Source organism: Sturnus vulgaris, chromosome 12, assembly GCF_052056855.1.
Source record: "Sturnus vulgaris isolate bStuVul1 chromosome 12, bStuVul1.hap1, whole genome shotgun sequence".
NCBI lineage: Eukaryota > Metazoa > Chordata > Aves > Passeriformes > Sturnidae > Sturnus > Sturnus vulgaris.
Window position 1 is genome coordinate 20,396,757 of NC_142254.1, and position 24,429 is coordinate 20,421,185.

General features: G+C 53.4%; 1 protein-coding gene across 2 annotated transcripts in view; it reads left to right on the forward strand.

Moving 5' to 3' along the window:
- The window catches only part of ACSF3 (acyl-CoA synthetase family member 3), a 51,224-nt gene extending 27,726 nt beyond the window's left edge, over positions 1–23,498 (forward strand). For both annotated transcript variants that reach the window (XM_014874504.2, XM_088172140.1), the window contains 4 exons: positions 4,837–4,963; positions 20,843–20,977; positions 21,464–21,575; positions 22,942–23,498. In XM_014874504.2, coding sequence (XP_014729990.2) covers positions 4,837–4,963; positions 20,843–20,977; positions 21,464–21,575; positions 22,942–23,059 — 492 coding nt within the window. In that variant the 3' untranslated portion in view covers positions 23,060–23,498. The remainder of the gene's footprint in view (positions 1–4,836; positions 4,964–20,842; positions 20,978–21,463; positions 21,576–22,941) is intronic.
- The last annotated feature ends 931 nt before the right edge of the window (positions 23,499–24,429 follow it).

Genomic DNA, 24,429 nt, shown 5'->3' on the forward strand with positions numbered 1-24,429 from the left:
GCCAGGCTTGTGTGGATGCTGCAGGACACAGAGCTCCGAGGAACGATAATGCCTTTACAAAACCAGGCAACTTAGCAGGGAATTTTTAATTAGGAATGTGCAGGAAAGTTCAGATTGCCTGGGAATTTGGTATTGCTCTAACAAACCTCGCAGTCCTAGGACATCCATTCCAATATGGAGATGGTGATTATTAAAGGCACTGGGAGCAGGTTATTATCTCCAGCTTCCTTCAGGAGGCAGGTGAGCAGTTCCTCACCTCCCACAGCAGGCCTGGCTGTGGTGTGATCTGGAAAAGCAGAGTCTGGACCAAGCCTGGAGCTGCCCTGCCCTGTCCAGGGGGGGCTGAGCTGTTGGATGCTGTGTTCAGCCTGGAGAAAAGGAGGCTCAGGGGGAATTTCTGGCTCTGCACAACTCCCTGACAGGAGGGGACAGCCCCAGGTCGGGCTCTGCTCCCAGGGAACAGGGGCAGGAGCAGAGGGAACAGCTTCAGGTTGTGCCAGGGGAGGCTCAGGCTGGGCATCAGGAGGAATTCTGTCATGGAAAAGGGGCTCAGGCCTTGGCAGGGATTGCCCAGGGAGGTGTCCAAGGAACACCTGGACGTGGCACTGAGTTCTCTGGGCTGGGGACAAGGTGGGGATTGGGCACAGCTTGGATTCAATGATCCTGAAGCTCTTTTCCAGCCTCAGTGATCCTGGGATTCTGGGACAAGGCTCTGGGCCACCAAAGCCTTGAAGGGGTGATGAGGGGACAGGGAGGTGTCTGGAGGTGCTGGTGACAGTTCAGGTCCAGCAGAGGAATGAGGAGCCTGGCAGGATGTCCATTCTCCACAGCCTGACTTGGGGTGCAGGACAGAGCTGGATCAGTCCCTCAGGCTTTGTTGTATCATTTCCTGTGCTCTGGTTTGTTAAAAAAAGCCCAACAAACACCAGGAAAAAGTTCCTTTTCTGGCACAAGAGGTAGAAGGGCTCCGTCACTTCCACAAACCTCACATACATAAATTATTGTCTTCTATTAGTCACTTAAGGGCTCAGTTGCTTAATTATTTTGATCACAGTAATCATTTATTTACAAGGTGGGGAAAAATGCCAAGCACTTCCAAGCTGAGCAGCACAACAGGGAGGAGGCAGGGCTGCAGAAGCATTTATTTCCTCCCACAAGTCAAAATGTTTTTGTTTCATGGAGTTACAAAGTCCCTTTTGAGGTCCCTGCTGAGAGATGATGATCCAGAGCCTTTGGTGCTCCCCAAGGAAAGAAGTTCTGCAAAACCAACTGCAGGTCCCTGTGCAGGAGAAGGCTCTGGGTGAGCCCAGAGCCCCTTTCAGTGCCAGAAGGGGCTCCAGGAGAGCTGGAGAGGGGCTGGGGACAAGGAATGGAGTGACAGGACACAGGGAATGGCTTTAAAATGAAAGGGGGTGGGCTCAGATGGGATATCAGGGAGAAATCCTTCCCTGTGAGGGAAGGAAGCCCTGGCAGGGTGCCCAGAGCAGCTGTGGCTACCTCTGGATCCCTGGAAGTGTCCCAGGCCGGGCTGGACAGGGTTTAGAGCACCCTGGGACAGTGGAAAGTGTCCCTGTCATGGCAGGGGTGGCACTGAATAAACTGTGAATTCCTCCATGGACATTTCCATGACTGTGTGAGTATTTGGGGGGGTGAAGGGGGCAGGAGGCACCTGGTAGAGTTTAAGTGGATCTCTCTAAAACCTGTGTGCAAACTGAAGGTGTTTGGATTTTCCCCTAAAAGTCTGTCCTCCTACCAACCCCCCAGCCCAAGAACATCTCTCCCCTCCTCCAACCTCACCTCCAGCCTTTCAGCCTCCCCTCTGTGTCTCCCACATGTTTCTGCTTAGGAATCCAGCGTGCCTTCCCTGCTTCCCAGAGAAGGCCAGGCTGCTCTGAGCTTTCCCTAATTCCATTAGAGTCCATCAGGGGCTCCTTGAGCAGCTCCCAGAGGAGCGTGGGGCACAGACCGCAGCAAAACACACGGAGCCACTTTCAGCAAATCCCAGGGCCGAGTGCCAGGCAGGGATTCCCAGCTCTTTACAAACCAACTAAGAAAGAGGAAAAAGGGAATGGGGAGGGGGGAAAGAGGCATTTTCTATTCCCTCAGATTTCGGCTTTCAAAGGATTTATTACAACTTTTTATTTCCATGCACGGAAAATGGAATTTTATCTCCTGAGCCACTGGTCCAGCTCCACTGGGTTTGGAGCAGGGAGCTCTCAAAAAACCCTCAGGGCCACGTTGTGCCTGGGTGTTAAACTTGCTGGAAAACATTAAAATATGGCACTGTGTGTTAGGGTGTGTGTTAGGCTTTCCACTACTTATTAGTGGTTTGTTATTAGTTTTGTTTGGATTTCTTTAGAGCTAGGATTAATAGAAACATGATTTTTGTGTTTAGGTTTGGATGTTTATTAGAAATTACAGAAAGTATGACAGTAATTTTGATTTTTTGCTAAAAGTAGGGAAAATGGCTATAGCTGAGCTTGCTTTAAGGTTTTTTAAAGTTAAACAAACTAATAAAAGTTTAACACTTACGTTATTTTTTTTTTACTTAATAATAAATTTTTATGGCTTTTAGAGTGACATTTGAGTAACTAAAGGCTACTATTTGAGTTTTGTGAAGAAGATGGAAGAAGAAGATGAACAAAGAAAAATTCACTACTCAAAATTTTCCATCTTGTTCTATATCTACCACTATACTACAAAAACTTCAAATTTAAAACCCATCACCCAGTGAAAATACACACATCTAACCCACTACACGTTTGTGATTTTTAACTCATTATTCATATTTCCAAGCCTTCTCCAAGGTTTCAGAGCAGTGTTTTCCAGGGGGGTCTGTGCCTGGAAGCACAGAAATCTCAAATTTTTGGGATCCAGCAGCACTGGGAGAGGGGGAGATCATTCAGCAATGTGCTGCTCCTGCCGTGGAGCCCTGCAGGAACAACAAGACTGGAGGGAGAAAAGAAAGAAACCCCAGTGTGCTGTAGCTGGGATTGCAGAGGGATCCAGGCACAAGGGCTTGGAGGAGGTAAATTCCATGAACCTTGAATTGGAGTTGCTGCTGTTGGGGAGCTGCTGCTGGCGTGGTTTGTGTCCCTGTGCTGGTGACATCCCGAGTGCAGCAAGCGAAATCCTATTAAGATAACGTCACGGCCTCTCTGTTTTACTGTTTGCAAGGCAGCCATAACATCATTAAATTACACAACAGGGAGGTGCCTGCTGCCAAGGGGCTCTGCTCGAGATAAGATGTGGCTTGAGCCGCTGCCAAAATCGGGCTTGATATGACAAGAACTTTGGAGCGGGTTCAAGGCTTGATTCACACCAGCCGTGGCACTGTGCAGGTAAACACTGGGCAGGATTGATCCCTGGGGCTGTGCAGGTAACTGGCACCGTGGAATCGTGGCCAGGATGGGGCTGGAGGGGTTTGTAGCAGACGGATTTACAGCTCTTCTTGTGCTCAGCACTGACAAGAAGACGCCAGAGCCTGGCAGGGTGTGCAGGTGAAGCTCAGGGAGCTGTTTGCAGGTTCTTAGCTCTGCCCTTTTGGGAAGTGGGAAGGAGCCTGAACACCAGGACACTACTCAGGGAAGCTGCTGGACCAGAAGGAAAAAGAGTGAGAAGAAAGAGCTGCATCATAAAACTCCACACAGCCTCTAAGAGCCCTGAAACCAGCCTTGCTGGTCCCTCTGTGTCACCCACCGTGTCCCTGCCACGCTTATCCATGGGGACTTCGTGCTTCTTGTGCCCTTTTTTGTGCCTCTTTGTGCCCTTTGCTGCTGCAGGTGTGGAGTTTTGCTCCAGGCCCTCCAGACCTCAGGTTTCTCTCATGGATGGTCTGGACTTCAGCTCCATCTTTCAGATCCGTGGGGAGAACTCACCCAGCACCATCCCCACCTTGCCATCACTCAGCAAAATTCCTCATTGCCATTAACAACTTTTCTTCCCTGTAGCATCTTCCAGGAAGGGAACTGATGCCCAACCAGAGCTCTGGAAGCCTGGGCTGTGTGTGCAGACATATCCTCCATCCTCCAGGACAGGACATTAGGAAGAAAATACTTTAGAATGATGCCTTAGAAGCAGTTTTCTAAGCGTTTTCCATTAGGGAAGCTTAGTTTCCATCAGAGGCTGCAGAGAGCCTGCCCTGCCCTGGGACTGCCTGGCTCTCCAGCACTGCTATTACAGCTTTCCCTCGTGGCCCTGTTTCTGGCACTGCTGATTTTCGGGGTCCCAGATGGATCCTGGCCATTGCAGCAGCTCGAGTACAAAGTGCCTGGGAGAGTGGCTTGGAATTCCTGTAACTGAGCTGTTCTCCGTGGAGGGATGGAGCAGGCACATCCCACAGCACCCTTCCATCCCAGCTGTGCCTTTGCACGCCTTGGTCGTGGACTTCATCTTACAGAGAATGGGTTTAGATGGGATATTGGGAAGGAATTCCTGGCTGTGAGGGTGCTGAGGCCCTGGCACAGGGTCCCAGAGATGCTGTGGCTGCTCCTGGATCCCTGGAAGGGTCAGAAAGGACCATCCCTTTCCCAAGAGCACTTCCTGCACGTCTGCATGGGTGACCTCTCTCCCAGCAGCTGGAAGGCCTCATCCCTGTCCTGAAGTTCCAGGGTGGCAATTCTTGTTTTTATATAACACAGCTGCTTATTTCCAGTGCTTTGGAATATCAGAAGCACCTGGAGGAGCCTTCCCACCTGAGGAGGGAGCTCGTGCAGCTGGGCAGGGTGTGCTGGAGCTTGGCAAAGCCCATGGTGTGGGTCCTGCATGTCACCCTCCACCTGCCACGCTGCTGGGGCACAGGTGACAGGGAAATGCACTCTCTGTGTGCTGTCCTAGGTGACGCCAGGCCTGGAGGGACAAGAGGGGGAGCTGCTGGTGAAGGGCCCCTCCGTGTTCCGAGAGTACTGGAACAGACCCAAGGAAACCGCGGACGCCTTCACGCCCGATGGATGGTTCAGAACAGGTATGGGAACAGATCCCCCAGGGGACAGGGGACAGCAGCTCTGGGTTGGGGCACAGCACTGGAGAGGGTTGGAACTGGGGCTGGCAGGCTGCATGTGCTTCCAAACACTGGCTCAGGAAGGGGCTTTGTGTTGCCAGGTAATGGGAGGTGTTTGGGGTCCTTTGCTCCTAAGCATGAAATGGCACTGCTGGATGTTTCCCTGGGAATTCAGCTTAGCAGACAGGTGGGATTTGTCTCAATTTACACAGGGATTGTGTCACAGAATCATTAACTACCAGCTACAACCCCCTGAGAGGAGGGTGCAGCCAGGTGGGGGCTGGGCTCTCCTTCCAGGCTACCATGATTTGAGGAAATGGCCTCAGGCTGTGCCAGGGGAGGCTCAGGTTGGACAGGAGGAATTTCTTCATGGGTTGTTCATTGGCAGGGACTGCCCAGGGAGGTGCTGGAGTCCCCATCCCTGGAGGTGTCCAAGGAATGCCTGGATGTGGCACTCAGTGCTCTGGGCTGGTGACAAGGTGGGGATCAGGCACAGGTTGGACTTGATGACCTTGGAGGTCTTTTCCAACCTCAGTGATTCTGGGATTCTCTGATCCCATGATATCCACAGCTCTGATTTCCCCATTCCCCCCCTCTTTACTGTGTGTTAGCAGTGCTGTGGTGACAGGAGTCAGGCTGCATTTCTGATGCCTTCTGTGTAACCTGATTTATTGATGGTTCCTGAAGAAGCTGTGATTTATTCTAATTGTTCTCCCGAAGCAGAGCTCACTCTGCCAGCAGTGTCACCACGAGTCCCCAAGCCAGGCGGGTACCACGGAGCATCACCAGCCCTCACGTGGGGTGCAGGGCAATCAGCTTTAAAAAAAATTTTTTTTTTTTTTTTTTAGTCAACACTCCTGATGAATATTTCAGCTGCAAAGGAATAGCGTGCATTAATTATTGCAAAGAGATGTCTTTAGGAGAAAATGATTTTGAAATTCAGTTTAATTTCATTGTAATGCGCCGCAAACAGGAAGGGAGTATGTGTGTTTAATTGGCTCTCGGGGGTAAGGCCGGGAAGATGGCATGCCTTTGTCACAGGCCATTAGTGATACAGACTGCATAATGAGGGACTACAATCAGCTCACAGCTGCCGGCTCCTACGGGGAGAGAATGATATTAAATAGAAATCAGTATAAATTAAACTTAACCCTTTCGCCAACCGAGCAAAGCTCAGAGCTGGAGACAACGGAGGGGAGCAGTGACAGCAGTGGGGAGTTCAGGGTGGGTCAAGGGGTGCTTGGACACCCCAGCAGCCAGGTGACCTCCCTGATGTCCCCCTTCCCTTGAGCAGGGGTATGAACTCCCTTCCCCATCCCTATCCCAGTTCCTTCCTTTCCTCTCCTGCCTCGTGCTCTGTCTCTCATGGATATCAGGTTTTTCCCAAGCCTCATTTATCCAGCAGTGCCAGGAGCAATGCCATGGCCCCATCCTCACCCTGCCTGTCCCAGCCTCATCAGCAGCCTCTGGAGATCACTCAGAGGTGGCAAATGTCCTGTGGTGGTGGAAAACCCTTGAGGGAATGGAAGGGGTTGTGTCCTGCCACAGGGATTAGATCTGGAGGGGGGAATTATCCCCGTGAAGCACAGATTGGTTACCCTGAAGCCAAAACCAAACTGGCAGGATCCAGAGGTGAATCCTGGCCACTGCCAGGCTGTAATTCCCTGTATCTGCCACTTCCAGGTCAGCCAGGTGAGTGTTTTACAGGCGAGGCTGAATGGCAGCACACGGTGTTCCCAAAACATTCCCGACTCTGTGCCAGCGTTCAGCTCTCTGCCAACCCTTGGGGGTGTCCCCACCAGTGACCTCCAGGCTGCAGCTGGTGGCCAAGTCCCTCAGGGCTGAGGTTTCACAGAATTATGGAATGATTTGGATGGGAAGAGACCTTAAAGCTTATCCCATCCCACCCCCTGCCATGGGCAGGGACACCTTCCACTGTCCCAGGTTGTTCCAAGCCCTGTCCAAAAAAAGGGGAAAAAATAACAGTGACTTTGATGAATTCAAGACTGTGGCTCCTCTGAGAAGCCTCTGAACTGCTGGGGGTGCAGGGGGGATGTGCTGCTGCTCCCATCCTCTTCATTGCCTGGGATTTGTGCTGCTGTCTGCCGATCCCTCCATCTCTCATTTCCATCCGAGTGAATTTGATTATTTTTATTGTATTAAAGCTGTTGACAGAGCTGCTTAGATCAAAGTCCCCTCTAGCCATTTCCAGGGAGACTGCTGGGTTTCCACCTGCTGTCATACATCCAAGTGGCACCGAGCCCTCAGAGGCCAAAGGAAAAACGCCTGTGGGCATCTGGCTCCTGTCCCTGCTGAGCCTCCCCAGCTGTGCCAGGCCCTGCCAGGTGAGAGGCAGCCTCCAAACACTCACGTGCTGCTCAGAGGGGAGGGGAGCAGAAAAGAGGGGAGGAAGACATTGTTTAGCATGAGCACAAGGTGCCCAGAGAAGCTGTGGCCGCCCCTGGATCCCTGGAAGTGTCCAAGGTAAGGTTGGATGGGTTTTGGAGCAACCTGGGATAGTGGAAGGTGTCCCTGCCCATGGCAGGGGTGGAACAGGATGGGCTTTAAGGTCCTTTCCAACCCAAACCATCCCATGATCCTATGAGCAAAATCAAACCTTGGGGACTGGAGGAAAGCAGCAGAGGAACAGCAGCTTCTGTGGTCATCTAGATGTTCATCCATCCATCCATCCATCCATCCATCCATCCATCCATCCATCCATCCATCCATCCATCCATCATCCATCCATCATCCATCCATCATCCATCCATCCCTCCCAGCCTTGCCATGCCCACACAGGCCAGGCTCTGGCACTCTCACATCAGGTTATCCCTGCCCAGGAGGCAGCAGGTGGCTTTGGAAGCACGAGGAGGGTTTGGGATGCCCAGCATGGTGCCCGGGCACTGCCCCTTTCCCCACATTTCCCTCCTTCCCAGGGTTTCTCCAGAGCAATCTGCCAATCCAGCCCTGCTCCCTGAGCAGTGACACGACCTGAGAGCAGCCTGCTCCCCCAGGGAAGGGCAGCTTCCATTCACATTTGCCCATACATCCAGAAAATTAGAATCTGGTGTATTCAGGGAGATTTATTTTCAATTACAGGTTAAGGCTGAGACATGAAATAGCACCAGGTTTGAAAGTAGTGCATAAATCCTACAACAAATCCATGTATCTCTGCTTCATATAATAAGATTTTATTGATTGCTATATTGTATCTGTCAGAACAAAACTCTCTTAATGCATGCATCAGGATGGAGAAGATAGAGAGCTTGTTGGGAGTAGAATCTGATTCAAGAATCAATGCACTTTGATTAATATGTTGTTAAGAAAGTAAGAGTTATTTAACTTGTTTGGTGCACATTTCGGAATGATGACTCATTTCTTTTAAATTTCTTTCTTTGAGCTGCATTTAAAAAACCCCCACAACCTTGGAGCTGTTTTTCACATTGTTAAATCTTGGTTTAATCGGTGAATTTTTGCTGCACCCTTCTGCACAGGTCACAAATACCCCTGAACCCCATTCATAATAAATCCCATGGCCCAAACCACTTCTCCTGTTAAGGCTTTAGAGGGAGAACAGAGTGGACCTGGTGTCTCTTTATTAATTCTGGATGTTCTGCAGTGAAAGAGGAAACTCCAGGGAAAACAAAACAAAACAAAACAAAACAAAACAAGAAACCATGACAAGTACAACAAAAAGAAGTTGTTTTTCCACTGTGATTACAAATCCAAGCACCGAGGACAAGCCCTGGCTTTGCTGGGAGCATCCCACTCAGCCCTGAATTCCCAGCTTGCTCCAAAAATGGAACATTCTCTTGCTGCAGCTGTGAATCCCAGTCCAGGGAATGATCCCAGTTTACTCTGACTGGTTTTAGTGACCTCCTGATGTCTCTGTGTCCTTTTCAGGCTCAGCTCCCCAGGCCACAATTGACAGCAGCTGCAGATCTTTGCCATTCCCAGCCCTGGCTTTTAGAGATTCCATAGAATCATGGAATAGTTTGGGTGGGAAAGGACCTTTCAAGGCCATCAAGTCCAACCTCCATCACAACTGGAGCACCAGGAGAGGCTGAGGGAGCTGGGAAAGGGAGAAAAGGAACTCGGGGGGAACCTTCTGTCTCTGCACAACTCCCTGACAGGAGGGGACAGCCAGAGGGAAAAACAAGGGACAGGATGAGACAAAATGGATTAGAGAAGGTTTAGGTTGGATACAGGGGAAAATTTCTTCATGGAAAGGGCAGTGGTGGAGTCCCCATCCCTGGAAGTGTTCAAAAAACACGGATGTGACACTTGGGGACATGATCCTAAAGACCTTTTCCAGCTAATTCCACGATTCTGTGATTTCCACCCTTTCTGGGTGGGAAAGGCAAAGCTTGCTGCAGTTTCCCAGCACAGAGGAGTGTGGTGTTTGTAGGAAAGGCCCTGGGCAGCTCTTCCCCCCTCGGGGGCTGCTCCCTAAGGACAGGGATGCAGCCCCATCCCTTTGGCACTGGCTTTTCCCAGTGCTTGGCTGTCCCCAGGGACCAGCAGGTGTTTCCCTGCCAGGAGAATTGCTCACATCCGTGGGTGGAGCACAGACACCTGAAAGAGAAAATACTTGAGGCTGATCAAGGCAGATTATAAATAGAAATGCATCTAATTAGCATCTTAATCTGCAGGTTTTCTGTTTGTTTGCAGTGGCTTTCCTACTCACAAATCCAGCTAATGCAAATTCTATTTTTAAAGAACTGATTCCTTAATTGTAATGTGCTGAAATTATGTGAGTTACCGGTGTGATCCCACCGGATGGAGGGGGGCTCCTGCCTGGAGGAGCTGCTTTGGGAGTCTGGCAGGGATCCATCAGCTCATGGGTGGGAGCAGCTTAGAGCTGGGACCCCCCTTCCCACAAATCCCATGGAAGGACACCCCCAAAAATGTCAGAGGGACCCCAAACCCACTGCTGTAGGAAGGGGCAGGAGCAGAAGCCAGCCCTCATTTAAGAAGTGTTTCTAAAATAAAAAACATAAAGATGGAATATTTTCTGGTGTATCAGCCTTTGTCACCCCCAGAGGTTCCTTACACACACACACTTCAAATACTGTGCAGAAAGAATTCCCTTTTTCTGCTTCCTGCTTGAGTATTTATTCCTTCTCCTTGAGGATTTAATATTTCCAGGTTTGCCTGATAAATGGAAGCCCTGGGGTCACCAGGACATGGGAGGGGTGGAACGAGATGAGCTTTAAGTTCCTTTCCAACCCCAAACATTCTGTGATTCCCTGATTTCTGTGATTCCATTTCCCTGTCTGCTGGTGAAACTGATGTTTTCAGCAGTTCACAGTGACTTGGGATTTTTGTAGCTGTAAATGAGAGCAGCTTTTGGCACAGAATTTGTTTACTCTCTAAAGCTCTGCTCTCGTCATATCAAACATCTTGGATGCCAACCCTTCCCTTCTTGGAGAACCTCTGCTGCACTGAGGCTCCTTTCCAGAGGCGTGGAGCAATTGCTCCCCAGCTGAGAGTTGGTGGGAACAGCAGGCACCTGCAGCTCCCAAATCCAGGCTCTTCCCTCTTGTTCTGTGTCTGCTTTTCCCCCTCCAGCTCTGCTGCTGCAGTGCTGCCCTCACAGCCTGGAGGGACAGCCTGGAAGGAGCCCCTGACTGCTGGGAATCATGATTCAATTCCATCCCATTCCAGGGATTTAGGAAGGAATTCCTCCCTGTGAGGGTGGGCAGGCCCTGGCACAGGGTGTCCAGAGCAGCTGTGGCTCCCCCTGAATCCCTGGAAGTGTCCAAGGCCAGGCCCCAGGTCACTGCATGGAAAAAAAAAAAAAGGTGATTCTGCCTTTTGCTAAGGTTTCATCATCCCTCAGTGGCTGCAGGGAGCAGAGGGATCTGCTCTAATATTTTCATTATTACCATTATTATTTTTTATTAGCACACTCTTCAAAGCTCCACCAGCCACATTCAGCTGTGCAGCCACACCTTGGAGCATTGATTTATTTATTACTCTGAGTTTTCTTTTTCGCCTCGTTGTCTGCAGGGATTTCCATAAATATTTAAATGCTAATGTGAAAAAAAGAAGCGTTTTTCATTTTTACTTACCCATTTTCTTTTCTGGCTGGTCCTCTGGGCAAACCCATCTGCAGTAATTCAGGCTGGAGATGCTCAGCCTGCTTGTGTCATATCAGTCACCCACGAGTTCCTGCTAGTGAGAGCTGAACCTCCAAACTCTTGGCTGCCTGGTTTACAGAAACCTTCCAGGTTTGCCTGGTTTATCCTCTGGTTTCCATTGGAGCAGGACATGCAGCCTGGGGAGTGTTCATCTGCTCTTGTCCCTCAGTTCTGAGGGCCTGGAGAGGTTCCTGGTCATGCTGAGCTGAAGAAATGAGATAAAAATGAGGAGCAGCACCTCTGCCAAGGGCGGGCAGGATCTGAGGTGCTGCCAGGCTTTGCCAAGGCTGAGTTTCCATTTGGTGCTGTCCTCTCCTGGCTGGGTGCCCAGGACTTGGCTGGCACAGGCTGTGTGAGGGTGCCCAGTGCCAGCCCAGGCCAAGGCTGGAGCAGGGACCCTCTGCAGCAACCCCTGAGACCCCAGGACAGCAGGACAGACGTGGCTCTTTGTATTTGGTAGCCAAACCTGCACTTGGTAGCTTGCAGGGGTGGGAGAGGGATGGGTTGGAGAAGGGATGCAGGATCCCAGGGGATCCTGAGTGCAGTGGGACAGTGACACCAGAGGGTAATGCCTAAACACTGCCCTGCCTTCTTCTCTGTGCCCAGAGGAGAAAAATCCTCCTGGGAGAAGGGAAAAGGCTGTGTGGTGGAATGAGCCACTCACAGGAGCCAGGATGGGGTTGTGGAGGGGGGAATTTGGATGGTGAAGGAAATAAGATGTGCAGACAAGCCAGGAGGGTCAGTGCAGTAAATTCGAGGATCCTTTGGAAAATACGTGTGAGGGGAAGGAGTCTCTGATAGATCACTGAGCCCAGGGGTAGCTGCACTCCTGGGCTGCCCACAGGCAAGTCCCCAAATCCCTCTGTCCCCTGGCTGGAAGCAGGGTGGGCAGAGCTCAGTTCAGGCTTTCAGGGTTCAGTCAGGCTGGTCTTACCTGCTCCTTTCCCCTCCCAGGTGGCTGAGCTGCTGCCAGCACTCCTGGCACTGCTCCATGTCCCACTCAGCCACACAGCGAGGGGAGGAGAGCCTTATTAGCACAGCTCTTTGTGAGATGCCCTTGAGTGATTTATTTTTTTTTCCAGGTGTAAATGCCAGGGGAGGCTGTTCCAGTGCTTCCCATTCTTTCATCTCGGCAGGGTTTTGCCCTTTCTCCCAGCGTGGCTCTGACAGCAGGCTCAGAGCTGCTGCCTGTGGAATACAAAGTTCCCTGTTAGAGAGCATGACAGGAATTCATTCCAGGCTGGGGCTTTCTTGGTTTTTTTTCTGATTTTTTTTTTTTTTATCTTCATGCTGGCTGCTCTAGGAGTCTCTGGAGAAGTTTGGAGAGTGGGGAGTCCATTGTTGAACCCCAACCCCTTTCTCCTGGGAGCAGGCAGCTTGCAGATGACTCAATGCCTTTCCCAGGTCAGTCATGGAATCATGGAATATCCTCAGCTGGAAGGGACACATTAAGATCATCAAAGTACAAATCCTGGCCCTGCACAGACACCCCAGCAATCCCACCCTGTGCATCCCTGAGAGCATTGGCCAAACTCTCCTGGAGCTCTGTGCCCATTCCCTGGGGAGCCCGGGCAGTGCCCAGCACCCTCTGGAGGAAGAACCTTTCCTGCTCTCCAGGCTCAACCTGCCTGGCACAGCTCTGTGTGGAGAGATAGAAAGGGCTGCAAAGCAGCTTTGAGCTGTGATACAATTCCCATCCCCTGCCCAAATCCAGAGCAAGGAACCAGCACAGTGAGGCATCTGCATCCCTGCATCCCTTGGAGCAGCCACGAGGGCACTGAGAGGGTCTGTCCCCCCTCATGGCCTTTCAGCCAGGCTCAGGGAGGAGGGAAGGATGGTCCTGAGCTAAAAATCTACTTGGCAATTTGCTGATAGAAATAAATGGTGCTGCACACCCACCTGCTGCTGCTGCTGCTCCTGGTGATGTTTGTGGCAAGGTGTGGGAACAAACAGAGATTCCCTTGCAATGGATTGATTGATTCCCCTTCTCAGGAACCATTAAATTACCTCCAGATTTCACGTGGGTGCCCAAATCCTGCTCTGCCTCAGTGGCCAGGAGCTCACAAAGCTTGACAGGCGTGGATTGCTCTTGGATATTGGTGTGGGAGAGGTGTGGCAGCAGCCAGCGGCCTCTCAGGATATTGGTGTCTTCAGATGGTCCCTTTTGTGCCCAGCAGGATCCTCCAGGGCAGGGCAGGATGGGCTCTTCAATTCTAGGAGGTGAAGCAGAGCCTGCTCTGGGTCTGGAGGAGGCTCTGGGATGGAGTTTCACAGAATCCCAGAATGGTTTGGGTTGGGAGAACCTCAAAGTTCATCTCTTCCACCCCCTGCCATGGCAGGGACACCTTCCACTAGCCCAGGGTGCTCTAAACACTGTCCAGCCCAGCCTGGGACACTTCCAGGGATCCAGGGGCAGCCACAGCTGCTCTGGGCACCCTGTGCCAGGGCCTGCCCACCCTCACAGGGAAGGATTTCTCCCTGATATCCCATCTGAGCCCACCCCCGTTCAGTTTAAAGCCATTCCCTGTGTCCTGTCACTCCATCCCTTGTCCCCAGTCCCTCTCCAGCTCTCCTTTAGGCTCTGGAAGGGGCTCTGAGCTCTCTCTGGAGCTTCTCCTCTCCAGTGATCACCCCCAGCTCTCCCAGCCTGGCTGCAGAGCAGAGGAGCTCCAGCCCTGGAGCAGTTCTGTGACTCCTCTGGACTCTCCAGCATCTCCCCATCCTTACCCTGTGCACTCCAGGTGGAACCTGCCTGGAGAGCAGCAGCTCCACAGAGCTCACCTGCTTGTTCCCACCACAGGGACACATCTCAGGCTGCAGCTGCTGAGCCACTCTCCTCCCAGGCCCTGGGCCCTGCTGCAGGATTTTGGCAGCAGATTGGAATTCTGCTGCCAGCCAGAGCTGCCTGTGCCAGGATAGCAGCTGGATCCAGGAGCCCTTCTCCTGGTGCCAGGGGCTCTGCTGGGCAGGGCAGGGCAGAGACACCAGGAAAGGCTTTGTCCTGCACCCAGGGACTGAGTGGGAGCTGCTGGGGAGAGGGTTTCCTCATGAATAATTGCTCTGCTATTAATATACATGTGGTTTTTTTGAGGAAGTTTAAAACTCTTTCCCCCTCAGGAGCCTGTGATGCTTTATTAATGATCACAGCACTCTCCAAACCCTCCGTGCTCCACAGAGGGAGCCAGGCCTTGGAGCAGCCCCAGTGGTTTTGGACAGTGAGCCCAAGGCAGGCATTTGCTGGTCCAGATGACCTGGTGAGGGCAGAGGGACTCGAGTGTCCCCTAAGAGTCACTCTGAGGTTGTGACAGGCTCCAAAGGGAGCCTGTGGGAACCTGGCAGGTCTCATGGTGTGAGCAGGGTGGCAAAGGGGAGGAGAAGCAGGAGCTGATGATTTCAGCTGGATTGGGATTAAATCCTGAGCCCTGGGCGTCTGGGAGCTCAGCCTGGCTCCAGGGAATGCGAGTGCTGAAGGGCTGGGGTGGATGGGCATGACTGGGGAGAGGAGACCCAGTCTTTCCCCAAGTCTAATTAATGTTAATTAGCTACAATTAGTGCTCATGACCTCTGTTGGCAGCCAAGATGGCTGACAGCAGGGACACACATTCCTCACTTCCACGCAATAAATCAAGCTAAAGTTGCTCAGTTATTTAGCCTATCATTTAGCATTTCATTAAAGAGATCTGTGCACATACATCACTGCTGGTGGGATCCCTTCAGGAGCAGGGATGTCTCCAATCAATCCCAGCAGTGCCAGGGAGGCTCTGGATCCCTGAGAGCTGCACCTTCCTTTGGTAACTCACCCAGGGTCCAGGATTCAACCAGAGAGGGACTCCCACCGAGGCTGCTGTTGGTCCTGCAGGGAGATGTGGATTGGAGAGAGGTCTCACTTGGTGGAATTCCTGAGCTGGGGACAGTCTGGGAGTCTCTGTTGGAGGCAGGATGTTGCTTCAGCTGGGCCCTGCTTTGCCACGGTGTGTTCTCCCATCTCTTCTCCTAGGGAACGAACAACAGGACAAGAGTGAACGGCCTTAGATGTTAGGGGAGCTTTCCTCATGGGAAGGACTGTCCAGCTGGAGTCTCCATCCCTGCAGGGATTTAAAAACCATGAGGATGTGGCACCTGGGGACACAGGTTAATGCTGGGCTGGAATAGACAGTCTCGAGGGCCTTTTCCAAGCAAAATAATTCCATGATTCTTCCAATACCAGCAGCATTCCCATGAGGAATGGAGGAGGACTCTGCCTTTTCTGCTCCAGGGTTTGTGGTTGGGCTGCCCGGGAGCACACGTTCTGTGCCCTCCCTCTCGCAGTGCTCCATAAATAAATCCCCCCAGCCCAGCCTGGCACAGTGTATCAATCTTGTTTAATAGACTGGAAAGCTTCTAGCACGGCGGCAGGTCGCGGGGAACGTCGGGGTGATGGATTGCGCCTTCCCGGAGTCGAGCGCCGTTGATATATAATGAAATATTTATGATTTATTCCAGCTAATAAACTGGAGTGAAGTGTGTGATGTATGTGAGCAGATGGGGGATCTGTGCATGCAGTTTTCATGGCGTGGGGGGAGGGAAGGCTGGATGTCCGTGACAGGGAGGCAGAGCTTGGCCACCCATCCCACGGCCCGGCCACTGGGGGGATGGATTATCTAATTCCTATAAAAAGCCTTTAACACTTGCCTTATAATCATTTATCCACCCCACGTGGCTTTTCTCCGGCACAGGAGCCTCTGGGAATGGGAACAAACCATTTCTTTTTGCACTGGGCTTGGGAGCTGCACGGGGAGCTTGTGGCCAGAGGGATGGGAAGAGAGGCAGGGTGACCACAGGAATGTCACTGCTGTGCCACACTCAGCAGCTTCCCAGCCCCACTGTGTCTGTGCTACCTGCAAAAAAATCATTCCCATGCGTTTAGGAGAGTGATGAGAACTGCCCTGGAAAAAGCAGGGAAACTTGAAAGCACGTGAGAAATGTGATGGGCACATGGAGCCTGTGGCTGCAGGAGGATTCCAAAGGCTGTGAAGGAGCATTTCCATGGCCTGCTGCTGGAGCTGATCTGCATGCAGGAATACTGTGCTGAAAGGAGGATGCAGGAGGATGCAGAAGGATGCAGGAGGACCTTCTGCCAGGTGGGGCCCCACAGCTGGTCAGGGGAACCATCACAAGCCCTGGCTGGGCCCCTGCGTGCCCCCATCCAGATGTGGGTGCTAAGGTTGGAGACTTGCTCCCACAAAATCCTCACCTGGGAAAGGGTCCCAAATTTTGGCTCTGGTCTCAGAGTGGTGAGGATCAGGATCAGGGCTCAGGCTCTTCATCACCTGCCTGAGCTGTTGGACTAATCCTACCTGGAAAATAAATCACAATCCTAATCAGCGAGGTGTGTCGCTGCCAGAGGCTGAGCTCTGCCTCAGCCTGGCGGACCAGCAGCACCAACAGTGATTTCAGGGAAGTGGGAGGCAGGTAGGAGTTAATGCCAGGGTAGAGCAGAGAGCCAGAACCTCCTGCCCACTGCTCCGTGGTGTGTGAGGCCACTCCTCATCCCACCAGGGTGCCTCCTCCAAATCCCAGCGGGGCCGTTCCCATCGCGCTGCTGTCCTGCCAGCTGTTCCCTTTCTGCCTGATCAGCCTCTGGATCCTTGTGCTTGGAGATCCTCTGCTGAAAGGCACCAGAGAAGGGCAAAGACTGATTATTCCAACTGCCTTCCTGCAAGCTTCCCGGGGCTTTTCCAGCTGGGAGCTTGCTGGTGGCCCCCACATGCTCACTTGGTGAGAGCAGCAGTTCCAGAGAATGCAGGAGGGTGAGTGCACTGCTCAGGCTCTTCCCTCTGGAAATGATGGATCATTATGGCAGGGGAACAGCTGACGGCAGGGAATTCCTCCTGGAGTTTGGGAAAAGAAAAAAAACAAAAAACAAAACCATAAAGGCTCCCAAAAGAGCAAGGTGCACTGTGTGGTCTGAAGGAGCTCTGCTGGCTGCTCCTGGGTGGCACGTGGTGGCTGTCCCCAGAGGAGCTCTCCTGTGTCCCTGCAGGTCAGTGTCACCTGGAAGAGTGGCTGTGAGACATTCCTGCTCTCTATCCCCGCTCTGAGCAGCACTGGGCTGAGCTCTGCGTGGAGCATTTGAAAGACAAGAGTTTGCAAAAATCAGGAGTGATTCATTAACAGCAAAAAGGTCTAATTAATATTTGAAAGTGCTCCAAGCACATCCTGCTGCTGGCAGGGAAGAGCCCCCCAGCATCCCTGGCGCCGCTCCGGCCCCTGGAGCTCCTGACTCGAGCATTAACTGCCTCCAGAGCAGGAGGCTGAAATAATCAGCAAAATCATTTGCCTTTCAAAGGGGAGATTTGCTGTTTCTTGGTATTTTCTGCTGTGCCGCACTCGGTCTGCTGGAGCTGTGACAGGCACGGGGGGACAGCACAGCTGCAAAGAGCCAAACCCCCTTGATGGGAATGATGCTCTGCCGGTGGTGGGGCCTTTGGTTTCCAACCTGGCCGTGCCCATCCTCGGGTGTCCACGCTTTCCTTCCTCCCTTTCCTGTCGGGAAGGGGCTGCCGGGTCCCCTCGGGAGCTGTGAGCACAAAGGAATAGGTGCAGAGCTAAGGCGGGGTGGGGCAGCCCCTCCCGGAGCCAGCAATGCCGTTTGCAGTTTGCGGATTTGCGGCGCCGCGATGCTCCCGCTGCCAGATCTCGGCTCGCACGTCGCAGCCGCGCTGTCACTGCCACCAAGCTGGTGACACCTGTTACCAAACAGTCTCCCAGGCTTCTGAGGGACATCTGTCCCCCCGAGCAGGGATGGTGTGCCTGGGGTGGGCTCCTCCTCGGGGGGCAGGTCTGGGGTGCTGACCTCTCCTCATCACTTGTAATGCAGGGTTGAAATCTTGGACTCAGAGCCCCAGTGAGGCCAACACTATCCCAGCAGATCCTAGAACATTCCTGACCCTCTATCTAGACCAGGCTGAAGTCACCCGATTTACCTAAAAAGTCATTTTTTTATGCACACTTCAGCTATCTCAGAGCACCCCGAAGCCGCTCAGAGTTTGATTCCTCGAGCCAAAGTGTTCCCTGGGTCAATAGCTGCTTGCACCTTTGATGTGGGAATTGTGCTGTGTTTGCCAGGAACAAACTGCCCTGCGGGTGAGGGTGTTGACACAGGTGAGGGTTTGATCCTGCAGCTCGGCTCGAGGAGCAAAGGGGCTCTTGTTCCTCACATCCTGGGAAGCAGCTCTGGCAGCCTCTTGGTCCCCACGAGATCTCAGCACCCAGTGAAGGAGGTGCTCAAACTGCAGCAGAGTCCCAAGGGCCCTTCTGTGTTTGCAATGAGGATTTTGCAACTTGAAGAAACTCATGGCAGAAATCTCTGCAGTTTGAGTTGGGAAAGGTTGGTCTCCATTGCCCGTGTCTCCTTCTGCATCTCGCTGGGAAGGTGCCGAGTGCTGGGAATAGGTTATCCAGAGTTGCTGCATCCCTGGAAGTGTCCCAGGCCAGGCTGGACAGAGCTTGGAGCAACCTGGGATAGTGGAAGGTGTCCCTGCCCATGACACAGGGTGGAACAAGATGAGTTTTAAGGTCCTTCCAGCCCAATCGTTTGCCTAATTCTCTGCTTTGAACTGGATAAATACATCTATAACCGCCTGTAACTCCAGCAAAGGGCAGCCCCCACCAGCACAGAGCCTGCTCAATATGCAGCTCAGCAGAGCCTTTAACATTTCACAGAACAGATGCCCACTGAGCATCTTGAAACAAATCCAAAGGTAGCAGTGACGGCTGCTGTCAGGGAAGCAAAAATCCCACGGCCTCAGCAGCCACGTGCCACGAGGTTCTGCTGCCACAGCTTTGAGTGCTGACAGGAGCTGGGTGGAGTGGCCAAAATCAGCCAAAATTCCCTCTCTGGTGCAGCTGGCCGAGGGCAGGGAATGCTGGTGGTGTTTCTGAGCTGCATCCTGCTGGATGGAGCAGCTGGGATGGGTGGAACACAACAGCAGCAGGTTGGTGGGGCTGGTCCTGTATTTGCCTGGCCCTTGGCACTCTGTGGATGCTGAAGGCTGTCTGGAATATTCTGAAGTTGGGGGAAGGTTTGAAACTGGGGCTCTCTGGGTGTTTGGCTGCCTGGTGTGGGGAGGAAGTCGTGGCTGCTGTCATGAACTGCCTTCTGCAGCCAGATCCGAGGGCTGCTGGGCTCATGGGGCAAGCGACTCACCTGTGACCCCCAGGTACAGTCCTTGCTGTGGCTCCGGGGGCAGCACCACTTTGGAAGTGACACTCAGCACTGCTGGGGACAGTCATTGAGCAAACTCAGCATCCTTTTAACTGGTCTGGGAGCTCCTCGCTGGTTTGGGAAGCAGGGAATGCTGGATGTGCCACTGCACAGGCTGCCTGATGTGCTGGGCTGGAAGCAGATGGTGCAGGGCAGAGGGTAACGGGGCTGTCCTCGGTGGATGGCATCCCCCAGAGCACTCGGGGCTGTCAGAGCGGGAAGTGACAGCCAGGGCCTGGTGCTGGAGAGGAGATGAAAAGGAAGAGACAGAGGGAATTACAGAGCTGGTCCCAGGAGCTCACAGTAGTCACAATAATGATGTGACATATCCCCTCACTGTGCTGTGCTGCCAGTGGAAGGGAGGGATCCGTGTGGGAAGCAGTGATGGCGTTTGTGGGGAGCACAGGGATGGAAGGGGAGAACTGGCCAGGGATCATTCACCCCATCAGGGCAGAGGAAAAGCAAATGGGGCTCTTTTCCTGTACTGACATCCCAAAGAACAGCATGGAACTGTGTGCCACTGAACCAGGGCTGAACTCCCTCTCCTCTCCTCTCCCCATCTTCTCTGTGTGAATAAGCAGCTCCTGGCTCTCCCAGTGCCACCATTTAATTAATGTCCCCTGTCCCGTCGTGTGTCAGTCACACACCACAGGGTCTGGGTGCAGTTCATCACAGCAGCCACCACTTCCTTCCCACTGCAAACACCCAGAGAGCCCTAATTTCCAACTTTTCAACAACTTCGGAATATTCCAGACAGCCTTCAACATCCACAGAGTGCCAAGGGGCAGGCAAATAAATACAGGAACAATTAATCATTCCCTGGCTGAGCTGAGCTGCTCAGGATTTTGGCAGGTGCCAGCTGAGCAGGGACACAGCTCTTCTGGGGAACAGCCTGGATTTTCAGGACTGATCCTGATGTTTCCCTGCCCTGACAGTGTAAATCTCTGGGCCTTTGCTGCACCACATGCAAACTCCACAGTGCCAGAGGTGAGCTGGAAATGGGGTGTGAAAACTGCAGCACTGCTGGCACATCCTGTGGTACCTGAGCTGATTATGGGATCACACCTGTGGGAAGGAGACAGGTTGGTCCAAACATCTTGCTCAGGTCAGGCTCATTTTCCCAATTTCATTCCCCATCTTTTTTTGGGGGGGGGAAATCACAGAATGGTTTAGTTCAGAAAGACCTTAAAGCTCATCTCATTCCACCTTCCACTATTCCAGGTGGCTCCAGTTTGGCCTTGGACATTTCCAGGGATCCAGGGGCAGCCACAGCTTCTCTGGGCACCTGTGCCTCCCCACTCTCCAGGGAAGGATTCCTTCCCAATATCCCATCTAACCCTGCCTCATAGCAGTGGGAATCCATTCTCCCTTGAAGCACCACCCGAGTGCCACATCCACAGGAAAGGCAGAGGGGGATCAAGGGAACAGCCTCTGATGGAGCTGTTTGTTTTCCAGGGGACACAGCAGCATACAAGGATGGAGTGTACTGGATCAAGGGCCGAACCTCCGTGGACATCATCAAAAACGGGGGGTTCAAAATCAGCGCGCTGGAAGTGGAACGTCAGCTCCTCACACACCCCCACATCAAAGGTCTGTGCTCTCCTGCTCTGTGTCCCCAAAAGGGACAGAGCCTGGGGACACTGCTCTGGGGGCAGGAGGTCCATGAGGCTCCCAAGGGTTCCCTCCCACAAGGGGATGTTTAAATCCCACAGTTCTGCTCTCCCAGGGCCGGGGCTGAGGCAGCAGCAGCTCCAGTCTGATTCGGGAAATGAGGCTGGAATTAAATCTGCCCTGCCCTTGTGTATGGGGTCAGAGGTGGTGCCCCCAGCCCCACACCACTCTGCACATCACCTTCCCCCTCCTTAACTCCAAATTCTCAAACCATGGAGCTTCCTGCCTTTTCCATGGTGAAAAAAGCTCTGTCCTTGTGTCAGCACAGAAGCCCAAGGTGTTTCCCCGTGCTGACATTTTCCTCCTGACACCTGAACCCCTCTCCTGCCCAGCTGGGCCCCAGGAGCTGCTCAGGCTCTGGAGGAGCTGCCCAGACCCTGAGGGCAGCCCCTGTTGTCCCTGCAGACGTGGCAGTGATCGGGGCCCCGGACATGGTGTGGGGACAGCGGGTCAGCGCCGTGGTGAAGCTGCGCAGGGGTGAGATGCTCTCCGTGAGGGACCTGAAGGAATGGGCCAGGTAAAACCCCACAGGAGGGGCTCAAAGCCAGCAGTGTCCTCATCAGGGACATGTCACAGGATCACAGAGTCATGGAATTATTTAGGTGGGAAGGGATCTGAAGGCTCATCTTGTCCCACCCCTGCCATGGCAGGGACACCTTCCACTAGCCCAGGTTGCTCCAAGCCCTGTCCAACCTAGCCTTGGACACTTTCAGGGATCCAGGGGCAGCCACAGCTTCTCTGGGCGCCTGTGCCAGGGCCTGTCCACCCTCATAAGGGAGAATTTCTGTCTGATATCCCATCCATCCCTGCCCTCTGGCAGTTTGAAGCCATTCCCCCTTGCCCGAGCACTCCATTAAAAAGTCTCGCAAAAATTCTCCTTTTCCCGTCTGAACAAGCCCAACTCTCCCAGCTTTTCCTCAGAGGAGAGATGCTCACTATGCTTTAGGTGGCTGCTCATCCCTAAATATCGTGCCAGGGACACTGATGCCACCAAGCCAGGAGATCCCTTTATCCCTCCCCTGTGGCTTTGGGGATCCCCCAGGCTGTTCTGGGGGTCTCTGGTGCCAGGCAGGGGGGTTTGCTCAGCGCCCCCCATACTCCCCTGCCTGCCCCCCTCCCAGAGTGCTCCCTGCACGTCTCTTCCCCTCGCTGTCCCCAGCTCTGTGACAGGGACATTGCTCTTGTGCCCTTGAACACGAAACCCCCGCAGGGTCCGGCTGTGCCCCCTGCCCAGCGCCCACCTCTCCCTCTCGCCCTGTCTCTCCCCTTTATTTTTTATGTCACTCAGGCTCACTTGGCCCCTGTTCTCGCACTCCCTGGCAGGAGACACATGTCCCTCCTCAGAGCGATTCATTTTGCGGCTTTCTCCTTCTCTGGTGCTTCCCGGCGACAGGCGCCATCCCGAGTTAGCGGCTCCATATGGCCGGGTGCTGGTGGCGGGGGGGAGGAGGCCGGGGCTCGGAGGGCTGGGCAGACCTGGCATCTCTCATTAGAGTCGGTGCCAGGGCGCTGCCGGAGCGGGCACGGCCGCAGGTCGGTGACAGAAGGCAGGGGAAGGCGGCAGAGCCCGCCCTGGGCGCTCCGGGATCGCTGCCGAGTCACCCGCACAGCCCCGGGGAGGGGACTCACCTGCCCGCAGGGACTGGCACCAGGGACACTCCGGGTCCCGCGCTCCTCACAGCGCTGTCCCTGATCCCAGGAGTCGCCAGGGATGAGCTGTTCCTGCAGAGAGGCTGGGAACAAACACCGGGCACGCATCTCCAGAGAGGCTGAGCTTAAATGGGCTCCTGGGGGTGCCAGGTGGGGCTGCTCGGGCTCTGGGTGCTCCTGGGAAGGCTCAGCTGGTCCTGCTCAGCTCTAACAGATGAAATTTGATGTTCCAGGGATACCATGGCACCCTACAGCATCCCGACAGAGCTGATCGTGGTGGAGGAGATCCCGCGCAACCAGATGGGCAAAATCAACAAGAAGGAGCTTCTGAAGCGTTTTTACCCAGCCTAGTGCCCACCTGGGGGGGCTTGGCCCTGATCCACGGCCGTTCTGCCCCTGAGGAGGAGCCACAGGGATCGTCCCTGGGCTCACTGCAGCCTAATCCATGAATTATGTCCACTAAAAGTAGGATTTTTCCTGCCTGGCTGAGCTGAGCCAGAGTTGCACAGTTAGGGTTTCCCTGTGTAGGAGCCCTTTGCAGCAATTACTGAATCTCAGAATTGTTTGGGTTGGAAGGGATCTTAAAGCCCATCCAGTCCCACCCCTGCCACGGGCAGGGACACCTTCCACTATTCCAGGTTACTCCAAGCCCTGTCCAACCTGGCCTTGGACACTTCCAGGGATGGAAGCAGCCACAGCTTCTCTGGGCACCCTCTGCCAGGGCCTCCCCACCCTCACAGGGAATGATTTCCCAGCAGAAATAAAGAATAAATTCAAAATCACACATAAATACTGACTGTATCCAGTGCATCCACCACCACCAAGTGATCCCAGTGCACTACTGATAAATCCCACCTTTATACAGGAAAGTTTGTCCCTGTCTCACTCCAGACATGAGCTGCCAGCCCCAGGGGTTGCCAGCAGGGGACAGTGGCCGTGTCCTGTGGGTCCCCAGCCAGTGGGTCCGTCTGGTGTGATCCTGTGCAGTGCTGAGGGGGTGACAGGGAGCTCCAGCTTTTCCCAGCAGCTGATGGGGCTCTGGAAGCACCAGGAAGGGCAGGAGGAACAAAGAGCACAAATAATTACAGAGATTTCTTTGTTAGGGTCACTAGAGCTCCAAAAATCTGGGAGAGAACATGGGAAGGACACGGCGGGGACCATGGCAAGCACACGGTGCTGGGCAGAGCAGGCGGGGAGGGGACGGGATGAGAGTGGGGCTGGGAAAAGGAGACGGGGATATGGATGGGGACAGGCTCACCCCACCCTGCCCACCTGCACAGGTGTGTCCATCCCAACACCCCGCCCACAGCGGCACCTCCTGCATTTCGGTACTTCAGGCTCAAAAGGAATCGTGAGGGGACACGAGGGACACGCAGAGCTCAGCAGCCACCTCTCAGTGTCCCACATGCCAGGCACAGGGACACACGTGTGCAGCACCAGCGGGAGGGCCCGAGCGGATCCTTTGTTAAAACATCAACGATGCAGTAAATTTTTTAACTTACCAAATAGATCAATATCAAATTATCATGTCTCGCATTCATAACTCTTAAGCAAGCAACAATGGAGAGAGACAAGGTCACTGGAGAATAAATAGCAGCGAAAGCTCTTAATGATCTATCATTCTGGACAACCCCGGGCACCCCGCACCAGCCCGGTGACAAGATCATTAATAAAACTCTGCAGGAACGCTATCGATTGCTTTGATGGATGATCACAGGTAG